Source organism: Anopheles gambiae, chromosome 2, assembly GCF_943734735.2.
Source record: "Anopheles gambiae chromosome 2, idAnoGambNW_F1_1, whole genome shotgun sequence".
NCBI classification, from domain to species: domain Eukaryota; kingdom Metazoa; phylum Arthropoda; class Insecta; order Diptera; family Culicidae; genus Anopheles; species Anopheles gambiae.
The window spans coordinates 51,754,383-51,779,526 of record NC_064601.1 but is presented as its reverse complement, the minus strand read 5'-3'; the positions used below and the strand labels follow the sequence as shown (position 1 = coordinate 51,779,526).

The following is a 25,144-nucleotide window of genomic DNA, read 5'->3' as shown; positions in this document are numbered from 1 at the left end:
ATTTGAATGTTAGAAAACACATTTGGTTACAATCAACCTGTTTTTGCTCCTCCGAGTTGTCTGGTGTGCGTTAATCTTTAAGTCTCGCCTACAGCTGTGTGAAGAGAAGAAGTTAAAGCAACGGCATGCCGGTTATTGGTGTTTGTTCATGGAGCGCACGTGGACAGCCAAAATAAGAAAAATAAAAAAAGTAAAATAATAAAAGTATCTTATTTGTTTTTTTCTACGTTTGGAAGATATTCGATGATGCCTTGTCAAATTTAGGTACCAAGTCCATACCTAACCATAGCAGTGTTGTCTTTTATTGTACGGTCTTTACAAATGAACTTATGCATAATGAATGCTTAAGGTACGCAGTGATGGTTTCACTAAACATTTTGTTTAATGTACTTCATTAAACTTTAATCACGAAAGCTTCAATGATGCGTTGGCAATATATGAATGTTTCATGCTCAACACATTTTGTGAATGAAGTCAACGACTCGTTATGGCATACAAACAAAAACAGAAACGCTGTAAAACTAACACAAACTTAAACAGCCCGCAGCTGGCAGCTGGATTTGTTCTATGCTTTATTTCTAGTAACACGGTTAGCAGCACAGTTTAGCGTAACAAATTCTCGACCATGTCCTCGAGCGTGTAAGGATGAATTCCAGCATTTAACCTTTCCACCGGTACGCCTTGGCGGTCGGTAAGAAAGATGGTAAAGTTGCTGTTGATAAATCCTCCGCAGTTGCCCGGTTTTTTCGCCTTCAGATACTTGTACAGTCCGGGGGCTTTCGAGCCGTTCACCTGTTGATTTGGAGCAAGACGAAAAGTAAAGCCAAAAAGTATCGTACACAATTCAGAATTGAAGAAGATAGAATGAGAGAGGTGTAGATGGAAGCTGAAAAAGTTTGCATAAGGAAAGTGATTAAATTCTTAACGTATTCTAAAACCTTACAGCGACAGAGTTCTGTATGGTGCAGTCTGAATCAGATGCATGACCAAATGTAACGCTCAATTTATATGTATCAAATACATCGCTGCCTATATGGAAGAGAGCAAAAACAAAAAAAAATACACCCCATCTTCAGTGTGCCCACTGCTAAGGCAAGACAACAGCAAGAGACAGCTCGATGTTGTGTCAAGAAATAAAACGAACAAAAAAAAAATGAAAAAGTCACAAACATACAAAGTCCAAATAAAACCTATCGGCTGCGGCCGAGGAGATGCCGAACTTGATAGATAACAGTGAGAAAAAATGTGCCCGAAGGTCAGCAATTAATCATCTGGCACTTGCGCGATGGGCATGGCGACACCCGGCGCCCTTAAATGAAGCTATGTGACCCAGATCAATTAAGATGAAAAGCGCGTGCGACGATAATCGTCGAACGCTCAGCGGTTCAAAGCTTGATGATAGTATGGCGACAACAAAATCGCATCTATCCGCACATAAGGATGCGTGAAACGATCGCTGTGAGAAAATCTCTCCACCCCAAGAACACTGCCCACCAAACGGTGGAGGGGCTTCATCGTCCAACCACCGGTGCATGCGTACGGTATGCTCTTCCTTATTTGATATCTATCGCTGCTACCCTCTCGCGGATGCCAAGTACGGATCGGATGCTAGTTCTTACCTCAATCTCGGTGAAAATCTCACCGATCATACCGCTGCTATCGGTGCTGCTCTCGAAGCGCTGTACGATTTCGTCCGGCGATTCTTTGGAGCCGAATTGGAAGCATGGGAAGAAGAGGACGTTCAAATCTGCGATGCCGTATTGCGACGGTGGAACATGGAGGATGGGGGTGGTCGATACGAAGCACGATTTTGGATGGAGGTAAAAATAAAAAAAGATGTTTGAAAACTGCTACTACAGTCCAGGCAGTAACGCCCTACGAAAGATGCTGACATTGGCCTGAAAGTACAAAACCATGCCGGCACACTGGGCGAGGTGGTCATTTAGTACCTTTTCGGGTGTCGTTGTGATACTTTCGGAACAGAGGCGTGAGAAGACTCAACACCTTCTCAAAGGTGGCATCCTTGGTAGAGAAGTTCACGATTAGGCACACCGATCCCTGGTAGCGGTCGAGCGAAACCTCATTACCGTTCAGATCGGTGACGGTAAATTCAAAAATTGATTTTGCTTTTTCCGGTGGTGACTGCATGGCTTGCAATGAATTGATCTGCGATAGAAATTCTCAGTGATGAAGATCGTAAGCTGGTTTATTCACTGTTTAATAACTACGATAATTCAAACTCCATTCCACGCCACGTGCTAATTGACCTCACAGAAAGGTAACATTATATTAAATACTGTACCCCGACGACAAAACACAACACTGTGCGAGCAACCGTTTCACTAGCGACCCGGTTAAGGAGGTTAAAAGGTTGTTGTCACACGACACGATGGGACCGTGTGCGTAAGTTGTCCAAAAACATCACTGCCGATTTGAACTTCCGCATCAGTGTTCCGCGTAACCTCGCGCCACCCAATGCATGCAAAAAAACGCTTTATTCAAATGCTTACCTGTGTTTAACTGTTTTTGAAGAATTTTTAACCCAGCCAAAACCACTCTTACCAACTAATCTACTCGTGCTAACAATTCGCGCTGTACTGGAAATGGTTCGGGACACACTGGTGGATTAAATAGAATCGGTACGACCGCGTCTGTCGATGTGTTGTTCTATACCACGTTCTGTTTTAGTAAAATGAATAATGTAAATTGGCTTTTTCCTGGTTGTATTGATAGACGTGCCTTACCATTTCTTTCTACCCTTAGACATACACATAGACATACACACATATCAAACTACGGAACAAAGTGTTTATTTTTTTGTGAATTTTGAAAACACTGGTATGTTAGATGAAAGAAGCAGCTGAAAAGAATACACAGTAATACACAGAAGCAGCACATGCATGAAGCACGTGTCGTTTAGAGAAGCGTAACACAAATGCAAATGCTCGTACCACAACTACAACGAACGATTACAAATTACAATCGTTTGGTTCGTTTGACCTTATACTGTTAACATCTCTACGCTTCCAGCAGCTTATCGATATCCTTAACGATACTCTTAGGCGACGTGGTCGGTGCGTAGCGGTCCACCGGCTGTCCGTCCTTGTTTACCAGGAACTTGGAGAAATTCCATTTAATTGAATCACCCAGAATTCCACCCTGCTTGTGCTTCAAATATTTGTACAACGGATCCGCATCGTCTCCGTTCACCTTAATCTGAAAGTAGTTAGAAAAATGTATTCTTTTAATTTTTGGTTAACTTTAATAATCAGAACCATATCGCCGACTGATCAATCTTTGAGAATTATTGTGCAAAGTATGAAAAACGTTTACCAAAACTCCATTATGCAAATACCAATTCCAATATGCGAATCTAATTACACGCCCTTCTCCTTTTCGAACAAACCAATATGTATGATAAACATGCTTCCAACAGTTTTAAACACGATTTTATTGATTCTCTCAATTCATGATTCATAAACAAGCAAATTCAATCAAGCAAGTGCATTTGCGACCTTAACAACTACCATTACTGTCCCCTGACTGAGCCCCCTTGCCAAACTGCAATACTTTTTCGGCTTCCTGTTTGCTCCCCCTAGCCCAGCAGCTTATCAATGTCCTTCACAATGCTGCTGGGCGACGTTGTAGGCGCATAGCGATCCACCGGCTGACCGTCCTTGTTTACCAAAAACTTGGCAAAGTTCCACTTGATCGAATCACCCAAAGTGCCACCCTGCTTGTGCTTGAGATATTTGTAGAGCGGATGTGCGCCGTCACCGTTTACATCGATCTGGTGGAATATAAAAGATGTGCCGGAAGAATGGAACATACATCAGGGCTTACTTCAATTTTGAATGGAAAGTTCGTTAACGTCCTACACTGCGAATAACGTATATACAAAATGTGTACCAAACTGCATGCAAAAGGTCTTAAGTAGCTCTAACAGATCGAAGCGCTATTGTTCGCTAGCGGAACGCTAATTATTGTTGAATAATAAATTACATGCCAAATACCCACACACACACGTACATAAAACTAATACGCAGTAGATGTATGGAACTGTTAGTACTAAGGTAATCGTTTTATCGACCGAACGCAAGGACAAACGCAGTACCAACCTTATGTACACACAGAGCAAACAATGAAAATTCACATACCTTAGCGAAAACGTCTCCTACTTCCGCTTTGGCCGAGCGAAGATGACACACCATTTCCTCTCCGTCGCCTTCCGGCATTTGGCCACCGAACTGATTGCAGGGGAAGGACAAAATTTTGAAATCTGAAATCAAACACAATGTATAAACATTGCATCACAATTGGACCCCTCTCCACCGTTCGCGAATGTTCTGGAGGCCAGAGTCCCGCGGGACCACCTACCCTTATCCGCGTACTTCTGCGATAGCTCGGTCAGCTCGGCATAATTGCCCTTGGTTAGCCCGCACTGGGAGGCAATGTTGACGATTAGCAGCACCTTGCCACGGTACTTCTCCAGGCTGACGTCGGCCCCTTGCGAATCCTTCACCGTGAAGTCGTACACCGATTTAGCATTCTTGTAGTCTTCCATCGTGCCGTCGGTTTGCGTTGTCGTAGACTGACTGTAGAACCGATTTACTCCGTACTATAAATGAACCACGGGCAAAGAAGAAATATGTACTGCGTGAAGGGGGGGCAATCGGACCATAAGCGATATGCTCTTATCTGTAAATATTGAATGATGGGAAAACGTGCACAATTGCTCTAGCTCCACACGCGCGGCGCGCGGATAACGCAGCACCAACTATCGTGACCACAAACAAATCGAATCGCATGGTGACTTGCAATAATCGCATGTTCAGACGAAGGCATGAAAATGAGTCAAGCGTATCTTCCACACCCACACGCACACCCGCGGCCCCGTAATGCCCGGGACCGGACCACAACTTAGGCGCAAAGTCCAAATACTTACTGCTATTAATACACCCACTACGAACAGAAGGACACTTTTCGTCGAAAACATTCGTACCAACGCTTACTGCTGATAAGAATTACTTACTTGATTTGGATACGAGAACGCACAATACTGAAATCGCCCGAGCGTATTACGTCCGATTGTGGCTAGCGTACGGAAAGTTGTGAAATTCGACATTAAAACAAAATGGATTGTTTATGTTCGCCGTTCGACACCGGGCAGTTTTCAGTGTTTACTCGAAAGACCGGTCACTCCAGTTCGCGTTCTGCGTGCGTGTGTGTGTGTATGTGTTGGTTGGAAATGTTCAACTAAAATAAAACACTGCCGAGGAATGGATCTGTGATTTTTTAATTTATCTGCCAAAATTGTTTCGTAACAATTGGCAACAAATTTTTTTCAATTTCGTCACTTTTTGGGTAATGTCTGTCCAAAACGAAAACAAAAACAAAACACAATTTGGTGAATTTGAGAGATGGAGAACGTTTTTCGAGCTCGAAAAATGTAAATGACATTTTTTCAATAATTTCAATAATTATATCACCTTTTTTTGTTTTAATTGCACGTTTTGCATTGACTTCAGTTTTATCCATGTAATGGTATGATTTTATGAAATTTACTCGTGTTATTTTCACTGATATTATTATTGCTTCATGGACATGAGACGGAACATTGTGAATGTGGTGAATGTAACACTCCTTATTCACCATTTGTTCAAAAAATTAAATTCACCAACAAAAAAATCGTTATCTGCCAGTAAATCATCGTTATCTTAGCTGGGCATAAGGTAAATGATAATTGCAATACAGTGGCTAAGCTTTACGAATGTATATAAACTACAGATAATTAATTAAAAAAAAAACAAATTAATATCTATAACCAGAACTACTTACATCTATAATCTTTACATCGATAACAAACCACCTGCACGGGTAGGACATACGTTTTAAACGGGAATTTACATATTTATTGTGAAACAAAGCTTAATCGTATTTTAAGATTTTACTAGTTATTTGACGATTTTTGGCCAAATCACCAGGTTACAGGGCTGTGCTACTAAAGTTCAAAGATCCCCTATATGGACCCATATCGGCCCTTGAACCTACCATGGACCCATACCGATCCAGAAGAATTCAGAGTAGAAATTAGCGTAGAAAATAGCGTAGGAATTTTAGTAGAATTTTTATGGTGATAATAGCAATACTTGTTTTTATTATTGTTATTATTATTTATTTCATAATTATTTGCCTCACTTGGCTTTACAATTTTTACTTAAAACTAGGGAAGGAGGATTGAGGGATGGGAAAGATGTGTGGAGACAATAGATGAGGACGAATCCAGTAAGAGAGCACGGAAGCGGGATAAAGGAAGATTAAAGTAAAAAAAGATTGTAGTAATTATTGAAGAACTCACACCCCATAAGCCACAGATCGTTCTGTGCGAAAGTATAACGCATCCGCGGGATTAAAATGGGGAGTCTGTCACGCAGACAACGGGAAGGAGCATACAGAGGAATATTGGACAGTAAGGAAGGAGCATGAATATTGTCGGTAAGTGAACTGGCAATAAACAAAGCCTGAGCATGTGAATGACGAGTCTTGCCGAGATGCCAGTCAAACCCAACAACCGGCAGCGTACCGAGTATGGAGGCATGCTGCTATTGTAACATGGTATGTTATGATTTTATGATTTATGGCTTTTAGTTTCATAAATTAAATGCTTCATGAATAGTTCAACTGTTACTTACAGACCATAATGTCATCATGACTATCGGGTCAAACATTTCAATCTATATGAAATTAGAAGATTATTTGGAGCTGGCCATTTTGTGAAATAGAAACTACAAATATAAGTACACGAATTGCTATTGCTATGATCACAAATACTAAACTGCGTTATTACATGTATTGTACCTGAATTGTACCTGAGCTGCTTGATGGCAAATGTAAAGTGTATGATTTTTTTTTATGAAACACTTAAGATTATTTTTTAAATTATTGAACAACATTTTTGGACCCCTGTTTGAAAACATGTTTTTCTAGAAATCCTGAACATTTCGGAAGGATTATTTAATAAAAAGTTATTATGAAATTTATGAGCAAATCATACATGGGTAGGTGGTTATAAAAATGAAGATTGAAGATACTTAAATATTAAACAATATAAATGACAAGGCGAACCTATAAAATCTAAAACTCATATAATTGTAAAACAACATTACAATATAATGACTACTGCATGTATCATTTATAAGCATGTCGAATTAACCAATTAGTTACGAATAGTAAAGTCTATAAGAAGAATTTATAACCCGAAAGCACGACAATGATGGTATAATAATTTGAGATAAGTCTTTGACGTATATTTGATAAAACGATCTAACTGTGACATCTGTGCTTGGATATCTCATATTGTCAATTAACACTGTTTCTTTCACACTTGAATTTAAACTGAGCAGGGTTGAGGGTAGTTTGAGTAAAAACTGGGCTGTATTTATTTTATGGAACACAACATATTTTACATCTTTCATACAGAGAGAATCAAAATGCTTACATCGTAGTGTAGTAATCGAGCCGATAACTTCTGGCAGCTCACCAACCTACCGTCATCCTGGCGTGTGGCACAAGAACTTTTGCTGCTTCTGTTGAAAAAGGTTGGACGTAAAATCAATATGAATATGTCTGGAAGGTTTCATGTTTCCCTTTAAATGACATAAAAAGTAATGGTAAAATACTGCTTCTCGCTACTGACAGTAACATATCCACGGCGCATTGGCCACTTTCCGTAAAAAAATATCTACTGTTTGTCGATAAATTAATCAAGGCTAAGTGCTATTTGGTTCTGCTACGCTAAATAAGCTGTGCGCTTGTCTTTCGTGCTAGGTACACCTGGCACACCGTACGCGCCATTTGTCAGCCCGCAGAGGCTATACGGCCCTGCTGGAAACCGTCTTGTCCTAACGTCTAGAGTGTCACAATCCGACCGCACGGGTCGTTTCTTTAGGGAGCAGCTTTATGCGGTCCTCGAACACCGGCCGAAAAGGGATCGAGATGCAGTGGGCGTAGGTAGGTGACGACCTGATTCGGGTTGTTCTCTGCCGTCGCTAGCTGGTGCAGATGGTAGCGGGAAGCCTGAGCGGCCTGTCGGGCAACAGCGGCCGGTGTAGGATGCGGTCCACCACGAGGTCCTGGATGTGGAACACCGGCATGTCCGGCGTGATGGGCTGCGGCAGCCTGCTGCTGCTGCTGTTGCTGCTGGTATTGCGAGATTGGCACTGGAACGGGCACTGGAACCGGCACTACTGAGTAGCCGGCATCGACCAGAGCCTGGAATTCTTCCTGCGTGAGTGGACGGTCAATTTTCGGTGGAATCTTGTGGGGGTGGGCCGAGGGTGCCGGCGTGGCTGCTGCCGTCGCTTGGTTTACTCCGGTCGACTGCGACACAAAGATGGACGAACGGGACGGTGCGTGGGATTCATCCGATTCCGGCTGCTTTTCGCGCGCTCCATAACGATGCTGGTGAACTTGCTGCTGCTCAGCGGGTTTCGTGCGATGGTGCGATTGAACCGTTTTCTGTGGCTTCTCGTTCTGTAGCTGAGGTGCCTCCACGATCTTCATCGGATGCTGGGGCGAGTGCTGCTCGATTGCGGCCTGTTGCTGCTGTTGCGCTTGCTGGTAGTATATCTGCACGTTCTTCTCCTTGGGCACGTAGTACTGAATTTTGGGCGAGGGAGTTCCCGCTTGCTGCTTGGGCGATACCTCAGCAAAGTACTGCTGTCCCTGGTGGGCCGGAGCATGATGATGATGATGCTGCTGTTGCTGATGCTGCGGCTGCTGCTGTTGATGATGATGCTGATGATGTGCCTTCGATGGACCCGACTCAGGTTGAGCGATGAACTGATACTTCTGGGCAGGCGGGGAACTGTCAACGAACTTTTGCGGTCCCACCTGCAGATGAGCGGGGCTGATCTTCGGCCCGTTTAGCGGCAAACCTTGCGCGAATGGGGCAATATACTGCGCCTTGATCGATTGCTTTGGCGGCTGCTGCGGTGCACCGTGCTCACGACCTGGTCCAGCCTGGACGTAGGTGTACTCGTGCGACTGAGGACTGGGCGTAGGACCGGCGTACCGTTGGGGAGCTTCGTGATGTTGCGCATCGTGCTGGCGACCGGGGTGATGCGGGACCGCATGATACGCTAGCGGCCGATTCGACTCTACCAATTTAGCGAGTTCGTTTTCGAAGGAAAAGGAGCTAACTGGCTTGGGGACTGGTGTCACTGTACCGGCCTGCTGGATGCTCTTGTACTGGATACGGTACTGCTCACCGTCCGCCTGTCCGTACGCTCCCGGTTGGTCTTCGGCCGTCTCTAGCAGCTGGATTGCGGGGCGATACTTGTGAGACGCTGCAGCTGGATGGGGAAGAAACAAAAATCAATTAACATTTACTGTTCCTGTCGTACTGTCAGCCTCAGTCTGCATGGAAGGGCACATACCTGGAGGGGCACCTGGGTGAGACGATGGTCTTCCGTACGCCTGAAGACCCTGGGGCTGTGGTTGGTGCTGGTGCTGATGCTGATGATGAGCTGGGGCTGGACCGTGCTGTTGGTGTTGGGCTTGCTTTAACAGCTGTGCATACTCCTCCTCGGTAATGTACTGAACCTGGCTGGGTTTCGCATGCTGCGGGTGGCTTTGGGGCTCGTAATGCTGGCCGACGGCCTTGCCTTGTTTCAATGCAGCCGCTTTTGGCTGATGCTCGGCAAGCTGATGCAACAAGCTGATGTACTCGGGAGGTAACTGTGAATGCGTTAGAATTGCAAGAAAAAATCGTATAAAATTATTCATCATTTCACTGATGTGTTCGTCGCTCGCACCACCACTCCCTGAGGCAATAGACTGTTCTTGAACGTAAACGTTTCCTATAAAGCCCAAGGAACAAATTAGTGGTGATCGTGATACTATTGCCGTTATCCATACCCGCAGGCAGTCGCATATAATACGATGACTACAGATAACCTAAGGCTCACGAGTTACTTAAGGTCAGACGAACCATTTTGTTCCAGGATGTAATTTAACAGAAAAAAACGCTCTGCTCTCTAGAATTTTTTGTATCAGCATATTTAAAAAAATTAAATAAATAGTACTTTTCTTCTCAACTTGGTAAAAGCCATGAATTTGTACGTAAATAATTCACAATAATAAAACTGCTTTGGTAAACTCATTACTGAGTGGAAATTACATGCAACTCAAAATGATCACACTGTGAACAGAACGGTGGAATCGTGATCGAAGCTGAGATCATGCCAGACGCAGAAGTTCATGTTTTACGATCGGAAAATGTTATGGTTAATGCCAATAGAATAGCATGATCATCATCATCATCATCTGCTTCTACAACAACTATAATTAGAGGTCATCGTAGGTCGTACCTGTGCCCGCATGCCAACGTACAAGCGTAGTGCAATATTGAAAATAGCAGAACACATAAAACATAAACACTGCCATTTCCTAACGGATCAATCTACAGTATTACAGTGCACGTAGCGGCACGTGATTAGCTTACAGACCGAGCCACGATCACGACTGATCGTCCATTTTTGTGTACCCTACCAAACGAATGTTTTGAAAAATGTGATCTATCGAAAGCATTTCTTCTGTGGTTCTTCCTTACTATTTATTAGATATTCGATTAATTGTTTTACTTAGCAAGGAACCTTCTACTCAGTACTTTTGCTCAGTACAATTAAAGAAAATCGTAGCCACTGCCACAGTGGCGCACGGTGTTCAATATGGTCAAACGAAGAAGATCCAATTGCCACATCGCTGGCCATATTACACGTCCCTAGATGCCCGCCGATTCTTGACACAACCGTTGCGGTTGTAGGTCGGGATCTTTCTGTTACATAAGACACGCTGGCATCTGGTCGTTTTTGTGTGTGGTGGCAAATGGTAAACGTGCATCACGACGTTTCGTTCCGTTACGTTTCGAAAATGTCTACAGTTAGATATAAAAAAAGTCAAACAAAATACAACAAGTAGCAAACTACTTGCGCGCTCCGAGCATTCGTACTATAACCCCGGAACGGAATGATGGACGTAGGGAGCACTAAGTGCACTCAGACACATCGAAGATGGCTCGATAGTACCTGGTTCGTGAATCGATGTCGATTCACCGACATCGTCTTCCCACGTTTGATCCTACTTGTTAGTTCGCTCGCGCCTCTTCAAAATTAAAGGTTACTTGTTACTACTACCTACCTCCTGGTACTGCGGTTGTTCCTGTGAGGTGGCGGGTTTGTGAGCGGCACCGGCCGATTTGTAGGCGATCGATGGTTGACCAGCACTCGGCTGGGCTGCATAGAATGAACCTTCCTCACTCTGATAGTACTCCTGCTGTTGCTGTTGCTGCTGTTGCTGATGGTGATGCAGAGCATGCTGGCGACGGTTGTCAATTAGGGACAGCGGAACCGAGCGCGTTTCGTGCTCCGTCTGACGCTTTTCCTTTGTGCCGCCGAGCGCTTCCACCGACTTTTCGGTCACGTTCTTCTTCTCTGCCAGCGTCAACCCTAGCAGGAATGTTGCTGCGGAAGTATAAAAAGAAAGAAATTTATTTTAAAAAATGTAATCATCTCATTAACACTCGTCTAGTGAAGGATTCGCTGCCAAATGTTTATTAAACGAGTATAAAAAAGCAATTAAGCGGCAATAATTGGTCTCAAACGTGTGCCTAATTTAATTCCCCTCTCACAACAATGCACACGTACGCTTTATGTAATTCTGTTACATGACGCCATTCAGAGATGCGGCCTCCTCACACCTGTTTAGTTTTATTTCTAATCCAGCTTAAACGAGACATGAATTATGCAACGATCAGTGCCGTGTTGCGTTAGCATCGGAATTGACATACCGTCTTGCGCAGGTAAACCTTTGTCATTCATTGTTCTACCGATTTCATATGACACAAGCGTGGTTGCGAACGACGAAAGTGCCCGCTGCAAGCATACTAGTACACGCATGTTTTTCTTGATTGTTCAGTTTTGCTTATACTAAACGTGAGAGACTGGCTATGTCCACGGCAATAGGCGCGTGTGTGGAAACAACTTTTGATGTGTTGTTTCTTGCGAGTGCGTTATTCGATGAAATAATTGTTCATTGCTGCACAGGCGGTTGGCAGTAAAGGTTTTTAAACCCCAAACTCCCATCGCTGTTGGTGTCGTCGCCACCAATTGAAAAGCCACCTTCCCAGCGATGATATAAAACGGCATTCAATTTGTTGGTCATCGATGTACGCAAGTCTCAAGGTTTCGGCTATCGTCTCATGGTGCAATTGATGCTGGGAAAATCCGTCACGTTAAACTAAGCCGAATCCGCCAGAATTGGGTACTGTTAGCTGATAAAACTTTATTTCTATGGAGGCAATTTTTGGAGCACTCAGTGCTGGGCTGGGTAATAAATATGGAGGACAAGAATTTAAATTCCCACGGCTCTTGGCAGCAGCTGATTACGATCGTTAATTAATTTGTGGCAAATGGCGACAGAATCGACTTACTGCGTGCAACTGTGAAGAAAATGAAGCCATTGTTGTAATATTGGCTCTAACTAAAAGTATCATTTGCCACCCTCCCAATGACATTTGAACGTTTTTTTTCCTTCAATTTATTATCTCATCTCTGCTTCGAGTGCTTACCTTCGAAAATCCATTATGTGTTGCTGCGATAGTGATACATATACTTTCCCAACAGCCCACTAATCATGGACAAACCCTGATCGTCACGTTCCCCGGGTGAACGGTTCTAGGAGTAAAAATTGGGTCAAAAACAGAATGAACCCCATGAAAGCAGCATGATCGGGCACATATTGGAAGCTTAATTTGGCACCACACCGCAAGTTAGCCATTCCCAACCCGGTGCGTCAGTCACGTAAGCGGCTAAAACTCACAATGTGTGCGGAAAATTTAAATACCGACTGACGAGTTCGCTGCTACTAGCGTGTTCCGTAGCGCACGATTTAGCTGATAGCAAGAAAAGATTGAAAGAAAGAAAAAAGACTACCCCGCCGGTTTCGGATAAGAAAGTGGCCCAGGATCGTTCGAAACCAAGTGAAACATAATCGCGCACGGAAGGCGATAATTGTATGCCGCTGTCGAAGAATTTAAAACGTGAAAATTACCACGTACCACGAACTTTATGTCGTGTCGCTGAATGGGGCTCCCTCCGTGTCGCTCGTGTTCGGTTTACAATTTGAGCATAATCGAGAGAAGCCATTGAAATCACCCTGTGTGCTTCATTCAACGATCGCCACCTCTTTTCGGTTGAAGGTGGCGGCATTCAAATGTGTTGTTGATTTTTTCTACTGCACGAGTGTCTTCTTGTTCGCCCTCAACTCAGGAGCAAAGAGAGCTTCACGGTAAGAGTAAACGGAGTGATCCTCAAAACACCAACAACTGCCCATCGTCTTAGCCCGCAGGCTCGTCAAGCAACGTGATCGTGATCCTTTTCATCCGGTACGCCACTTGGCTGGTGGCAGATTGATTTAGCAGCAGTAGCAGCAGCAAAAAAACCCCGAACGCTCACTTTGCCGAATCGAAATTAAGCCCAACATTACACGCTCAAAAGATTTGCGCACACTTTAGGCACAGCATTAGAGAGCATAATTGGGGTTTGCGAAAAGTAAAAATGGCAACTGGCACACACGGGGTACGGTCGCGGACGCGTACGGCGCAGATGATGATCACCATTAATCTCCATAAAATGGCAGTTCAATCACCACACCAACAGGCTGGCTACACACACACTCAACCTTTCTGTAATCGTTACCCATTCGTAGCAGTGATTTGCGGTACATTTGAGCGAAAAACAAGGTGTAATGCTCAAACCATCGCAACGGGGCGGACACGAGTCACTTGAGGTGTTCCAGTTCCGGTGAAATGGAATCTTGCCCGGGATCGGGATCCCGTGACTGCTGGACGTGAGGAGGTAGTAAATTAATTTGTATTCACGAGCGCAATCACTTAGTCTGGTCCGGCCCTAAGATCAGCCGTGTTGCATACGGGGGAGAAGGATAAAGCTTAACGAGTACCTTTTCTTGCCGTGAATTATTAATCACGCCCGGTATCTTTAAAAGGTGCATTTCACTGCCCATGCTAATCTCTTGAGACACCACGCAAAGAAGTGTTTTAAATGTGGATGATTGTTTTTCTCGCCTTCTCCGCGTCTGGTTTAACCGGTATCCACACGACACCAGACGACCGGCCTGAAGAGTGAAAATTGACCATGTTCCTTATTGATTTTGCTACCGAAAACTGACAAATCTTTCTCCTTCGCTCCATTAGAGCCCGGTCTTGGTGGATGAAACTTTCGTCTTTTTTTATTAAGTTTAAGCGTGAGTACCGTAAGTGTCTCGGGTCTTAATAGTGAACTCCCCATTCGTACCTTTCCGCGTGTAGTGTACCCTTCAGTCAATGGAAAGAAGGCCTTGGTTTGGATATTTTTGGTGCCTTTGGAATGCTTTTTTCCTGTTTCTCCATAGTCATCGTCAACCTCATCAACCGGGACCGAGACGAGGCGGACCGGTTTCTTGGTGCAGTTTTCTTCGCACCATTCCAAACTGCCTAGTGCGCGGACACGCAAGTGCAGCCACGAATTGTTGCGCGGGTTTGATCCGTCCGAGCGCGTGTCGCGATCGTAATCGATGCGTGAAAGTTTGCAAAAGCCGATCGATCGATCCGTCTAGTGGTGGAGAGATATGGTTGGTATGGTGTGCGGGATGAAATCAAGTTCAAGTTTGTGTGCAGTCGGTTTGCCAATCAAGGTGCGAATTGCGCGTGCGGAGAAATGTTTCGAATCACGTGCCATGCTGTGTTTTGTTGGCGATTTGTCAGGAAATTAATGTGCGAAGATTGATTCGAGGCGCCCCGTGGAGACATTAACATGCTCCTGTGACATAAGCATTTATACTAAACGGTGATGGAAGGGTTTCACTGTGCTCTGGAGAAGATCAGGCAGAACATCGTGAATAAAATGTAGCATTTATAATTGGTAGTTTAGGTAAATAATTGAATCATTTCTAACATATGTCATCTCCATGCTTAAATTGGTAGTAGAACCAAACGAACTTCATACGAATTGAATTCATTTCAATTCCTAATGAACCGTTGCTAAAAGTGATAGGATAAACGATTTTCTCTGTGTAATTAACCATTTAATCAAGTTTCGTTGATGTTATGGTGAATTCAATTAGCTCCGGGCGCAGGTTTTTGTCTATTTCCATACGATGTTACGCCACGAGTCTGTTACGCATCCAATCATCTCATCCAATGTACAATACAAACTCTTAGGAGGGCCATTTTTGGAGCAGATTTCAAACCTGCTAAAAAATCAGTAAACCATTTCATTCAATTTGGGTTCCCGACTTTTTTTTTGACACTCATTGCTTACTGCACAACCCATCTCGTAGTGAAAATGATGAACGTGAGAAACGAGAATGCGCGAGATGAAAGGTGAGATCATTAGTTGTTTAATTATTATGCCGACCGTATTACGTATTAAATAGAGTAAAAAGGGGGAGAGCTGACGGTGATGGTTGGTCTTCCAAAGGGCTTTCCTTTAGGGAGCACAATCATTGCGAGAAAGGTTTGAAACGATCGCTTTCGCTATGTGTGTGTCACTGTGTAGCAGCGAAAGTGCTTCACGTTGACGATTGGACACCATTAATTCATCAGACTGTCAATCATTGGAAGAGAGCAACAAATGAGACAGGTTGAGAATGCACGGGATGGTGCGGTTTCCTTCCACACGACACTATCGGGACAATCCTCGGCCCAGGGTACGTCGAACTTATTATCATGCATCCAACGATCATCTTACACACACACAGACACACACAGACATACTTGTCTTTCGTGAGATTTTATTTGGTGGATGGAGGAGTTAGTTGTACACCCTCAATGTTCACAAAGCGTGCGCAGTTTATCGGAGTGGAGTGCATCGAATTTTCACTTTCTAAATTGTTTCACTCTCCTCTCGAACCAATGAATGCAGGCGACAATGTACACCCCACATGATGCATACCACCTCACAAAGAGCCCAGCCACTTGCCTGGATATGATGCAACTGGGAATGGATTGAAGACGCAAGTGTGTTAGGATAATCTGATAGTGCAACTATCAATCGTGGATCGCGGACAATGCAAATTGCATCACATTGCAGCCCGGAAACGATTGGCAACAGCGGATGCGATCAAGGGATGAGGAACTGCCGCTCACCACTTCCAAACACACATTTCCTCGGATGACAGCCAAATTGCCCGGACGGAGATGGACGGATGCCGCCAAACGTCACCAAACGGAAGGAAGGTGTACATTAACAAAAAATAATAATTTAATATGAGAAAATTAGCTACACGATTACGCACGATTGGTTGGGGGCTATTGGGAGGGAGATGAGGAACAAAAACATGGGTGACGACGCGTTAGAAAGTGTGAGAAAGTTCGGCTGTATTGGTGGCGCAGACGGTTTGCCGCGTGCCGTTTACTTCCTCATTATGGGAAATTTGCTGCATGGGATATTAGCTCATAACTCCACTGGTTCGATAAGAGCAAGAGCTTTGCGGCAGGGTGGCAACATGAAATTCGAAAAGATTTGTTATTTAGAGCCATCCCCAAATGTTGATGCTAGTGGTTTGCGGTTCGTGAAAATTATGTCATAATTTCGAGCGAGCTATAATTGAACATGGAAATTAGTAGCATTTTGTGTACCGGGTTGAGGGTGCGTGGGAAAGCAAGCTGAAGAGAAATCAGGATCTGTGTTATGCCACGATATGAAATAAATTATAGACGATCGCGTTAAATTGACGGTGTCTTTCGACTGTAATTTTGCATCCCTATGCCCCCCGTGTACCATGTAGCGCGAATTCTACATGTAGCGCAATAAACAATAAACAATGCTAATTACATGCACCAAATGCACTGCGCAAGAACGCAATGTACCCTTCGAAACGGCTCATCATCATCAATTCGTACCTAATCTAGGGAAAACGATCTCCATCTGTCTCCAGACCCGTAACCGAACTTGAGCGGAAAAGTGTGTAGACACTGCACCCTGTGTGAGTCGAATTCTCTGGTTACGATACACTTCTTCCAAAACCAACATTATGCAATTGTTTTACCCACTGTGTGTATGCTCCAGAAAGGAAATGGGGCTCACGGGTTGTGTGCAAGCTACGTTACCGAACGGTACCGAAATGAAAGCAAACGACCGTATCGTGATCTTCCTTCCCCCACATGTATAGCAGCCGGGTGGTGTTTGGGGGGATCTAAAGGAAAGTGTTTACATACAACAAAACATAACACACGCTTCCAGGCTAGTGGTAAGTGCTTTTCCGACGACGCGTTTTAGTCCCAGGAACGGTCGTTCGTACACATGCACTGCCCTCCCCCCCTCCTGTGCCAAATGGTTTCACATGCCTCGGTAGGCCACCTTGCGGGCATCTCACCGTTTGGGCTTTGCGGTGTTTTCTTTTACCCCAACATGCCGTAGGAAACATGTAGCGTTGGGTGTCGGAAAATGCAAACTAATAGTAAAAGTCGGAACCCTGCTCGTAGCCAGGGTTTGATTGATTCGTGTAGAAAGTACATGGATGAAAATGCAAACTAATTCCAAGTGAAAATCGCGTTGTTTTCACTGATTTTATTTTGGTAATTAAATTAGAGAAGCTTTAAAAATGTTGTGTGCACCATACAAAAATAGGCAAGCAGTCCGGGTTGAGATACGCGATTAAATAAGCAATCAATTAATAACCACTAGCATGCAAACCTATGTACTTGCTGAACGAGTTATTTTGTGAATGGAGTTCCCATTCCATCACTACTGTTGGTTCTACAGAGCGCAAACCAAGTCGGTTACAGCATCAGACCGAGCAGATGACCCATTTCACATCACCTTTGCTTGTTACATGCCTAGTTGTCAACCTTTTCGTGCTGCTAAGGTAACCCTCCCACTCTGGGCGCTGGGAGTATAAGTTCCGTACCGACCCGAACCACCGTTCTTTCGGTGGCGCAGCGTGTCTTTGTTTAGAGCGTTTGCCCTTCAAGAGGATGGGCTCTCACGCTCGCATTTTCTCATGTTGCGATGCGATGCCGTCCAGCAGATGACCATGGGAGTTAAGAGAATGAAAGCTAAAAAAAACAAACCGTTCAAACAAAACCCCTAATCAGCCCGTAGTGCCGCGCCGACACGGACGACCGGGAAATGGCCCTCCGCCAGTGAAGACAGGCAAATGAAAAACTGACCCGCTCTGGGATGATGCAGCTGGCACTGTAAACTGATCGTTCGGCATTCACTTTCCAGCATGATAGGAAGAAGAGACGGTTTAATTCGATAATTAGCATCACAATACACCTGCCCTCTGTACGGGTGAAGACAAGGGCGAGTGGGATGCAAATGCAAAAGAAAATGCAAATGCGAAATGCTCTCCAGTGCACCTGATCATCGATTCATTTTCATTTCAAAGCGTCCAGAAGCATGGCCACCGGGGACCATGGGGTAAAAAGAAAGGCTTCTTTGTTTAGTGTCGTTGCCATTCTCTTCCTTCGCCATCTTCACTGTAGCACCGGATCAGCAGGGTGATCGGGCGGTTCGATTGCGCAATCAAACCCCGGCAGCAGACACATATCCGATTGAAGAAATGAGCAAAAAGAAGCAAAAGACACAGCAAGAAGGACGATCTCCCCTACTCGATGGGGGCGAAAAGAGTTGATGACATGTTATTATTATGAAGTAGTTTGCATAACATAAACGCGACCACAATATGTGTGATGCAGTGGTACGAGAGGCAGATGCAGCACCTTCGCTCGTTGTTGTCGTCTGCATCCCCTCTCCCCACCCTCCCAACGAACCTGCTTAGGCTCGAAATCAAAGACGAGGAAAACGGGGTGTAGTGGATACACGGTTTTGTTGCTTTCTAAAAATTGCAACAACAACTGCAGCACCAGCAGCAAAAAACCGGATGCTGATGTTTGTTTTTCCCCCTAGTCTGCTGGCTCGCTGCACCACACCACACCAGCAAGATTATGTACCAAATGCTGAACCTTCTCCAAACCGTTCCCGGAAAACAGGTGGCCGTTTCCCACAGCGTGTGCGCAATAAGCCTCAATTTGGAGCACCGAAGAAGAAGAAGAAGTGTGCGATCTTGCCGTTGCCAAGACGAACGGGCGGCACGTGTGTAGGTTGGGTTGTGCACATTTCCTGAGACGATCGTTGGCGTTTTTCCTACTCCTCCCCCCGGCAAGATGTCATCTCGGTGTCCGATCTCGCGAACTGCTTGCGGAAGTGAGCAGCAGGAAGAATGTGATTGAAATATGAGGGTTTGGAAAATGCTGTCATATTAGCTGGCTGGCTGGTGTGCAATTCGTTGATTTTGCCCTTTCGTTGCGTTTCGTTTTAGGCGCTCCATTGTGCTGGCAGGGGAGATCGCGGGAGAAATGTGATCGTGTGCAGTAAAGAAAGTGTTTCTTGAGCGCAGCACTGTCTCATAAACGTCACGTTTACGTGAATTGTTGCTCTCAATTGCGTTGTTATTCACACGAGTTTGATTAAGGAAAAATTTATTACACGCATAAAAATGTGCTCTGTTGGGCGTGAAGCGGCGTTAGTGTTTATTTCACAATGAAATTTACTACAGTGATTAAAAGCCTGTTAAAAACGCTTTTAAACGACCATAACAGAAGTCTTTTGTTTGACCGTTTGACATTATTTCCGGATAAATTATCTGCACAACGCTACACACCGCTCAATTCTCATCGATCCGCTCATTCAAATGAGTCAGCCAAATGATTATGCAAACCTTGGCATAGAATGCCTCCTATCGGCCCTTTACCTGTACAAACACACCCGATCCGCCCGTGAGCGGCTGTGTGAATAACGCCCAAAGTAGTACAGTACAGCTCATTGCGCATAGCCGACAGCGTCAGACACCCATTGACACCTTACCAACGGGCGCGCGCTCGCACTGCAGCCACCAGAGAAAACACACCCAATTGTGCCAATTTTCCATCAAGCAGCGAGAACCTTTTGGTGCTACCGTTGCAACACACGTACACGTACAGTTCACGCTCGATGTTCGCTACATAATTTGCGCTGGTGATTGGCTTTAAAATTCTTGCTACAAGATTGCCGTGGTAATTACTAAAACCCCGAATGGAGCGGCGTAGAACGTTTCAAACGGCAAGGAAGCTGCATTTTCGCCTTGGAACCTTGTCGTCAGGTATAGAGCAGTGTTGTTCGCTTATGACGCTTGTACTTAGGCGCAAAGATCATCTGCAGAAAAAGGTCACTTGAAGCGTGGGGACACGTTTTCGCCAACTGACTCCCCCTGTCAGCTGCCCTTAACGTGGAACGGTGGTTTTGTGTGATGTGGACGTAAGTTGACATTTGCACGTTCCAAATACGATCAGAAACGGGTAAAAAGTCACTCACCTAGGAATATTTTGGACCACATGCTGGAAGCCGTTCGTTTCAGTATTCCTTGCGCGTACAAACGTTCACCTCGCACTTGTTCACTAATGCTCAAGATACACTGCTAAGCAATCATACAGCACAGCACAGCTTTCGATTATTCACTTTACCACGCTGAGCCTTCCAAATGCGTCCGTCCAACGCGACGGTTGGACACGGTTTGAACGGATCGTGCTAAATTCTCTGCCCAGAGTACACTGTTCCGGCGCACTAAAACCAAACTGCTCGCTCACTTGCACTGCAGTCGTGGGGCACTTGGAGAAGGCGGTCGTCGCTGCTACGTGTCGATCCGTGCTGGTTGAAACCGATGCACAGATTAGGCAAATATTGCATCTGCACTAGGCATTTATAAAACCAAAACAATTCATCCACCGAACTAACCACCGACGCCTCGCTCCAACCCGGGGCCGAAGTCGTGATGATGGGTCTCGTGCACGTTGTTTCGTGGTGGGGTGGTCTGACGTTCGGAATCGGGCTTCGTCGTTTACCGCCAGCTAAAGGGTCCCAAGTTCCGGATGGCTTCGGTTAGATGGCGTTGGTGCCGAACCGAAGCCCCAGTGCAGTGTTTTGTTGTTGTTGTTGCCAGCATTCCCGAACCGGGCCGCCGCAAGCGAAAGGAAAAGTGCTCAAGCCACAAAGACGCGTCGTGGTGTGCGGTAGGACGCTATGGTTGGGTGACGATGAATCAAGCGGCGTCTATTCGGAACACACGGCACAAGACAGGAAGAAGAATGTCGCTCTATTTGAACGAGTTGAGATTTGAACAGTAGCACAAGCGGGGAAATTTAATTGTTAAGCTAGTGATATAAGCCATTTTAAAGGCGAACATTATTGTAAAAAAATCACATAATTTTATATCAACTTTTGTCGAAGTATCAAATATGACTTTTTCACAACTGTTCAAACATACATATCATTTTCGCATAGTTTATTCAATTTGAATTTGTTATTTTGTTAAAATAAAGATGTTTTAATTGCATTGCATTTTTTTCTTCTAATATGAATTATTATAATGTTCTTACTTCAATTGTTGTATTCATAAGACATGCAAATTTGAAAACACAACAAAGTACACACTTTTCTTACGAATACTTTTGCGCAATCGATTGACAGCTTTTACCCCATTATCATGATAACTCATGCAAAATATCTTTGCATCCTTACGCAAAACCGTTCGCTTCCGTGTGTGTTGTCGATTTTGTCATCCTTCTTCAAGCAACATTGTAATCTGTCACCAGCATCTTGAAAAGCGTCTTAATTTCCTTTCTCCTAGATAGGCCTAGGCTGGACCGAGGCTGGTACGATTCTGTGGCGAGATAAACAAATGGAACTTCAAAAGCGTTCCAATTGGCTAATTAATCAGTTGCGGTTGATTTGTGGAACCAGCCCGCTGCCATTGTGAGTAGAAGTAGAAAAAGAAAAGCAACTTGGAAATATTTCATATTTCCAGTTCCGTTTGCCGTAGTCAAAACCGATATGCTGATGGGGAATGGAGCGAGCTGCTCAATAGAAATTAAAGCTCCAACAAGACGTACAACGTTCGCATCGCATATTGATCAGGTCACCAGATCAGAAAGCAGCGAGAGGGGGTGGTGTTTGGTTTGGTTGTAGGGTGGTGTATAGTTTTGTTCGAGTGTTAATTACCACTGTCACCGTCCTAACGCCACATTAATTAAATCATCTGTGAGTAGCGCCATTTACCCGCACAGCACAACCAACAACATCTGGCGGGTAAAACAAAATCGTCATCGAGAAATCGATTCATTTGGTTTCCTTTAGCAAGCTCAGAAAAAAAAATCCATCAAGAAGCAGGGAATTTAAATGTAAAAAGAGGGTTCGGTTAGATTGTTTCTGTCGTCTAAAGATTGTTGCTGTTTTCCTTCGTCGGAAGTGAAGTGGAAATAGGCGAACAAAATTGAAAAAAGAGCGTTTTTGCACGAGCGCGCTTGACTGCGTTTATTTTGAGCAGGGGATTTCCCTGTGAAGTTATCGAACAGAGACGATCACCCAAAATAGATGGTTTCATGTTAAACTTTCTATGGCACATACAGAAAAAAAGAGTTTTAAAAACTATGTGTGCATTCTTCTGCGATATGCGTTTTATTTATTTTATCAATTGTTAATATTTGTTTTTTTTAATGTTTATCAATATTTATTTATTTAATTCAACAGGCACAGTGGCCTAGCTGAAGATTTACAAATAACCGTTACGTTTACAGATGTACAAGTTATAATAATGACGTTCCCCTGCAGCAGCAATTATTACAAAAATGATAGCAATAGTAATGTTAATGCTTTTATTGATTTATTGGACACAATTGTTTTGCGATCAATAATAATACAAATGACTTGTTTCAATTCTCCAACACAGATAACACTTGACATTCCACGAGTTGGATCTAATTTTCTTACGATCTCACGGAAGCTAACGCAATCGCTAGCGCGCCTGTTAGTACTCGCACGCAACACAATCTCGCCTATGACTTCATTTCATCCGATCCTTCTGGTGATGCGAGTCAAGAGTTACAATAAAAGCCTCCAAACTTTTGCATAAGCGTTGTTCATTAGCACTATTTGCGCACCCTTTACCGACCGGACATTAACGTTCCTGGGGCGGGAAGCAAATGTTCGTACGAAATGAGAAAACTTACAGTAGCATATGCTTCACTATAAAGGTTGGCGGCTGGAATTGCCTGTGTTTTAGCATTAGACATCATCAAATTCACCATTAGGCTGCATAGTTCGTCGGTGCTGGAGCGATTTATTTTACTTTGTTTCATGTTACAAACCAACAGACTTTCTTCACTGACGGCCGGATCCGGTCAGATTTCACTCCGGAATGGAGAGAAATTATGAAAGGCCCTGGCACAACGGGATGACGCAACCATGGGCAAACTGGGCCGAAAATTAATTAGACGACGCAGAATGCGTGAAAATTCTCTCCTCCTTCTTCCAGCAAGCTTATTTAGCATCGTACAGACTTTGATGGATAAAATGTCGTTTCGTCGTTTCGTTTGTTCGGAAAAACTTTAACGTCCACACTTTACGACTGCAGCCGGAAGAGTCCAGTGCTGCTCCTATTTCTCTGCCACTCTAAATGGAACGGAACGTTCTTTCAAGAAATAATACACATTTAAATGTTTGTCGATTATTCGCTTCGGTGACGATCGACGCTTCGCTTTCGGAGCGCTTGTGCTTTACTTTCTTCCTGTACTGGCAAAAAAAAGGTGAAAAACTGCCCAAACTGGTCGGACGGCTCAAAACACCAGTGCTTTCTTATTATTCGGTGCTATTTACTTAACGGGTAATGATTTTATTTTCTATTACGACGCCTTCACAACGTGTACCACTGGCGAAGGTGACCGTCGCTTTCCCTGTGTATGGTTTTTTTTACTGCCCAACATGATTCCTGCAGGGAAATGAAGTGGCTGAAGCATGATGTTTTTTTTTAATTAACTAATAGTGATATTAAAGTGGATAGCTTACATCGCTTGCCAATTTTACCTCAACAGTAGCTCAGGCTAGTTCCCCATTTCAAATCGGAAAAAGGAAGATTTTACGCTACCACAGCCGAAATAGCAGAATCGTTAACATTAGGGTGACGTGGTGTAATATAAAATCGAATAACTTATGAATGTCGTCGTTGTTTTGGAATGTCGGTCTGTTGTTAAGAACTTACATAAAATAGCATCGAAAAGCATTATATTTGCTATGTAATCAAATAAATTCGGAGCTGGGCAATTGAGTGCAAAATCAAATCAGCGTATACCCTTTGATAGTATGCACTTTCTTTGCAACGGTAAAGTAGGCAAGTTCCCATGGTTTAAGAACGAGGTAAATTTGCAGCTCAAATGCATTTAACGACATAACGCAATCCTTCTTCTACTTCATTGCCTCATGACCACTAAGTTAGTGACTTAACAATAAACTCTAAGTGCTGCTGGCTAAGAATTGAACTTACTGGTCTGTGCAGCACCGGCAAACGCAATAGACAAATGGAAAATAATAAAACAACAGCATACACACAGAAAACCGCCCCAGATTCAAACATGCAAATGTGCACTACCTTCGCCAAACAACTTACAAATAAAACGGCGATGAATTGATAATTTTTAAAGCGCACCAGTTTTAGGACCCGCCATTGCTCCGATACGCCCGTTGTTACTGCCCTTTCGGGGGTTGCATTTTGTATTTTGGAAGTTCACGAAGGCGCTTTACCCCAACAACCCGCTGCTCCACTATCGTACGCCGTAAATCAGCACCCAGTGAAGGGCAAATCTTATGCAACCGATTCAGCCTCGTGGCCATTACCAGGCGTTCCACTAGTGGTGCTCCACATAAAGGGTCAAACTGTCCTCGCGAAAAGCATCTTGACAACCGCAGGAGCAAATGGGCGTAGAGTGCGAAGAAAAATGATTGTGTTTTACCTGCCTGGCCCAGGTGGCGGTGGGCAGTGAGTGAGTGAGGATTTTTCCGGCCAGCATAGAAATCATAATGTCCACCGAGAGAGCGGGCGTCGGTGTGATATGGTGGGGAGGACGACGGCGCCGAATTAAGTCACCTTCTTGCGCGTATCGACACTGCCAACCCCGTAGCGGTGGTAACTGGCTTTGGTAGTAGCTGGCAATTCGGTCACATGACCTCCGCCGGGCGGGCGATATGCATTAATTTTGCAACAAACAAGCGCACAC

General features: G+C 44.3%; 3 protein-coding genes across 10 annotated transcripts; all 3 read right to left on the bottom strand.

Annotated features, from left to right (window-relative positions):
* Nucleotides 1-532: 532 nt before the first annotated feature.
* LOC1274093 (glutathione peroxidase) lies at nt 533-2,619 on the bottom strand. Of its 4 annotated transcripts, none has more exons than XM_061650170.1 (4): nt 2,511-2,619; nt 1,950-2,166; nt 1,620-1,747; nt 533-792 (listed from the first exon to the last, which is right to left on the bottom strand). In XM_061650170.1, the coding sequence occupies exons 2-4, from the start codon at nt 2,146-2,148 to the stop codon at nt 604-606; spliced, it is 516 nt and encodes a 171-aa protein (XP_061506154.1). In that variant the 5' UTR covers nt 2,149-2,166; nt 2,511-2,619; the 3' UTR covers nt 533-603. The 4 variants fall into 4 exon arrangements, with proteins under 4 accessions (XP_061506154.1, XP_313168.3, XP_061506155.1 ...); XM_313168.5 differs by having other exon boundaries at nt 1,950-2,180; nt 2,511-2,610; XM_061650171.1 differs by having other exon boundaries at nt 1,950-2,258; nt 2,511-2,609.
* Nucleotides 2,620-2,794: 175 nt separating this feature from the next.
* LOC1274092 (uncharacterized) lies at nt 2,795-5,424 on the bottom strand. 4 transcript variants are annotated; one of them, XM_313167.5, is made up of 4 exons: nt 5,033-5,424; nt 4,378-4,618; nt 4,158-4,279; nt 2,795-3,216 (listed from the first exon to the last, which is right to left on the bottom strand). In XM_313167.5, exons 1-4 carry the CDS (start codon nt 5,123-5,125, stop codon nt 3,019-3,021), a joined length of 654 nt encoding a protein of 217 aa, XP_313167.4. In that variant the 5' UTR covers nt 5,126-5,424; the 3' UTR covers nt 2,795-3,018. The 4 variants fall into 4 exon arrangements, with proteins under 4 accessions (XP_313167.4, XP_313166.4, XP_061506151.1 ...); XM_313166.5 differs by having other exon boundaries at nt 2,795-3,790; nt 5,033-5,410; XM_061650167.1 differs by having other exon boundaries at nt 4,946-5,401.
* A 1,988-nt stretch (nt 5,425-7,412) lies between these two features.
* LOC11175968 (uncharacterized) lies at nt 7,413-20,787 on the bottom strand. 2 transcript variants are annotated; one of them, XM_061646161.1, is made up of 4 exons: nt 20,415-20,787; nt 11,200-11,522; nt 9,438-9,738; nt 7,413-9,347 (listed from the first exon to the last, which is right to left on the bottom strand). In XM_061646161.1, the coding sequence occupies exons 1-4, from the start codon at nt 20,434-20,436 to the stop codon at nt 7,945-7,947; spliced, it is 2,049 nt and encodes a 682-aa protein (XP_061502145.1). In that variant the 5' UTR covers nt 20,437-20,787; the 3' UTR covers nt 7,413-7,944. The 2 variants fall into 2 exon arrangements, with proteins under 2 accessions (XP_061502145.1, XP_061502144.1); XM_061646160.1 differs by having other exon boundaries at nt 7,413-9,353; nt 20,415-20,786.
* Between the last annotated feature and the right edge of the window lie 4,357 nt (nt 20,788-25,144).

Bases quoted from the DNA above. Each gene is read 5' to 3' on its own strand.
- LOC11175968 (XM_061646160.1), bottom strand. From the start codon at position 20,436: ATGTGGTCCAAAATATTCCTAG. The intron at 11,523-20,414 runs GTGAGTGACTTT...ATACTTCCGCAG, and splicing joins GTGGTCCAAAATATTCCTAG to CAACATTCCTGCTAGGGTTG. The intron at 9,739-11,199 runs GTAGGTAGTAGT...ACGCATTCACAG, and splicing joins AACAACCGCAGTACCAGGAG to TTACCTCCCGAGTACATCAG.
- LOC1274093 (XM_061650170.1), bottom strand. From the start codon at position 2,148: ATGCAGTCACCACCGGAAAAAGCAAAATCAATTTTTGAATTTACCGTC. The intron at 1,748-1,949 runs GTACTAAATGAC...ACGGCATCGCAG, and splicing joins TCACAACGACACCCGAAAAG to ATTTGAACGTCCTCTTCTTC. The intron at 793-1,619 runs GTAAGAACTAGC...CCAAATCAACAG, and splicing joins AGATTTTCACCGAGATTGAG to GTGAACGGCTCGAAAGCCCC.
- LOC1274092 (XM_313167.5), bottom strand. From the start codon at position 5,125: ATGTCGAATTTCACAACTTTCCGTACGCTAGCCACAATCGGACGTAAT. The intron at 4,619-5,032 runs GTAAGTAATTCT...GTTCATTTATAG, and splicing joins CGTTCTCGTATCCAAATCAA to TACGGAGTAAATCGGTTCTA. The intron at 4,280-4,377 runs GTAGGTGGTCCC...GTTTGATTTCAG, and splicing joins GCAGAAGTACGCGGATAAGG to ATTTCAAAATTTTGTCCTTC.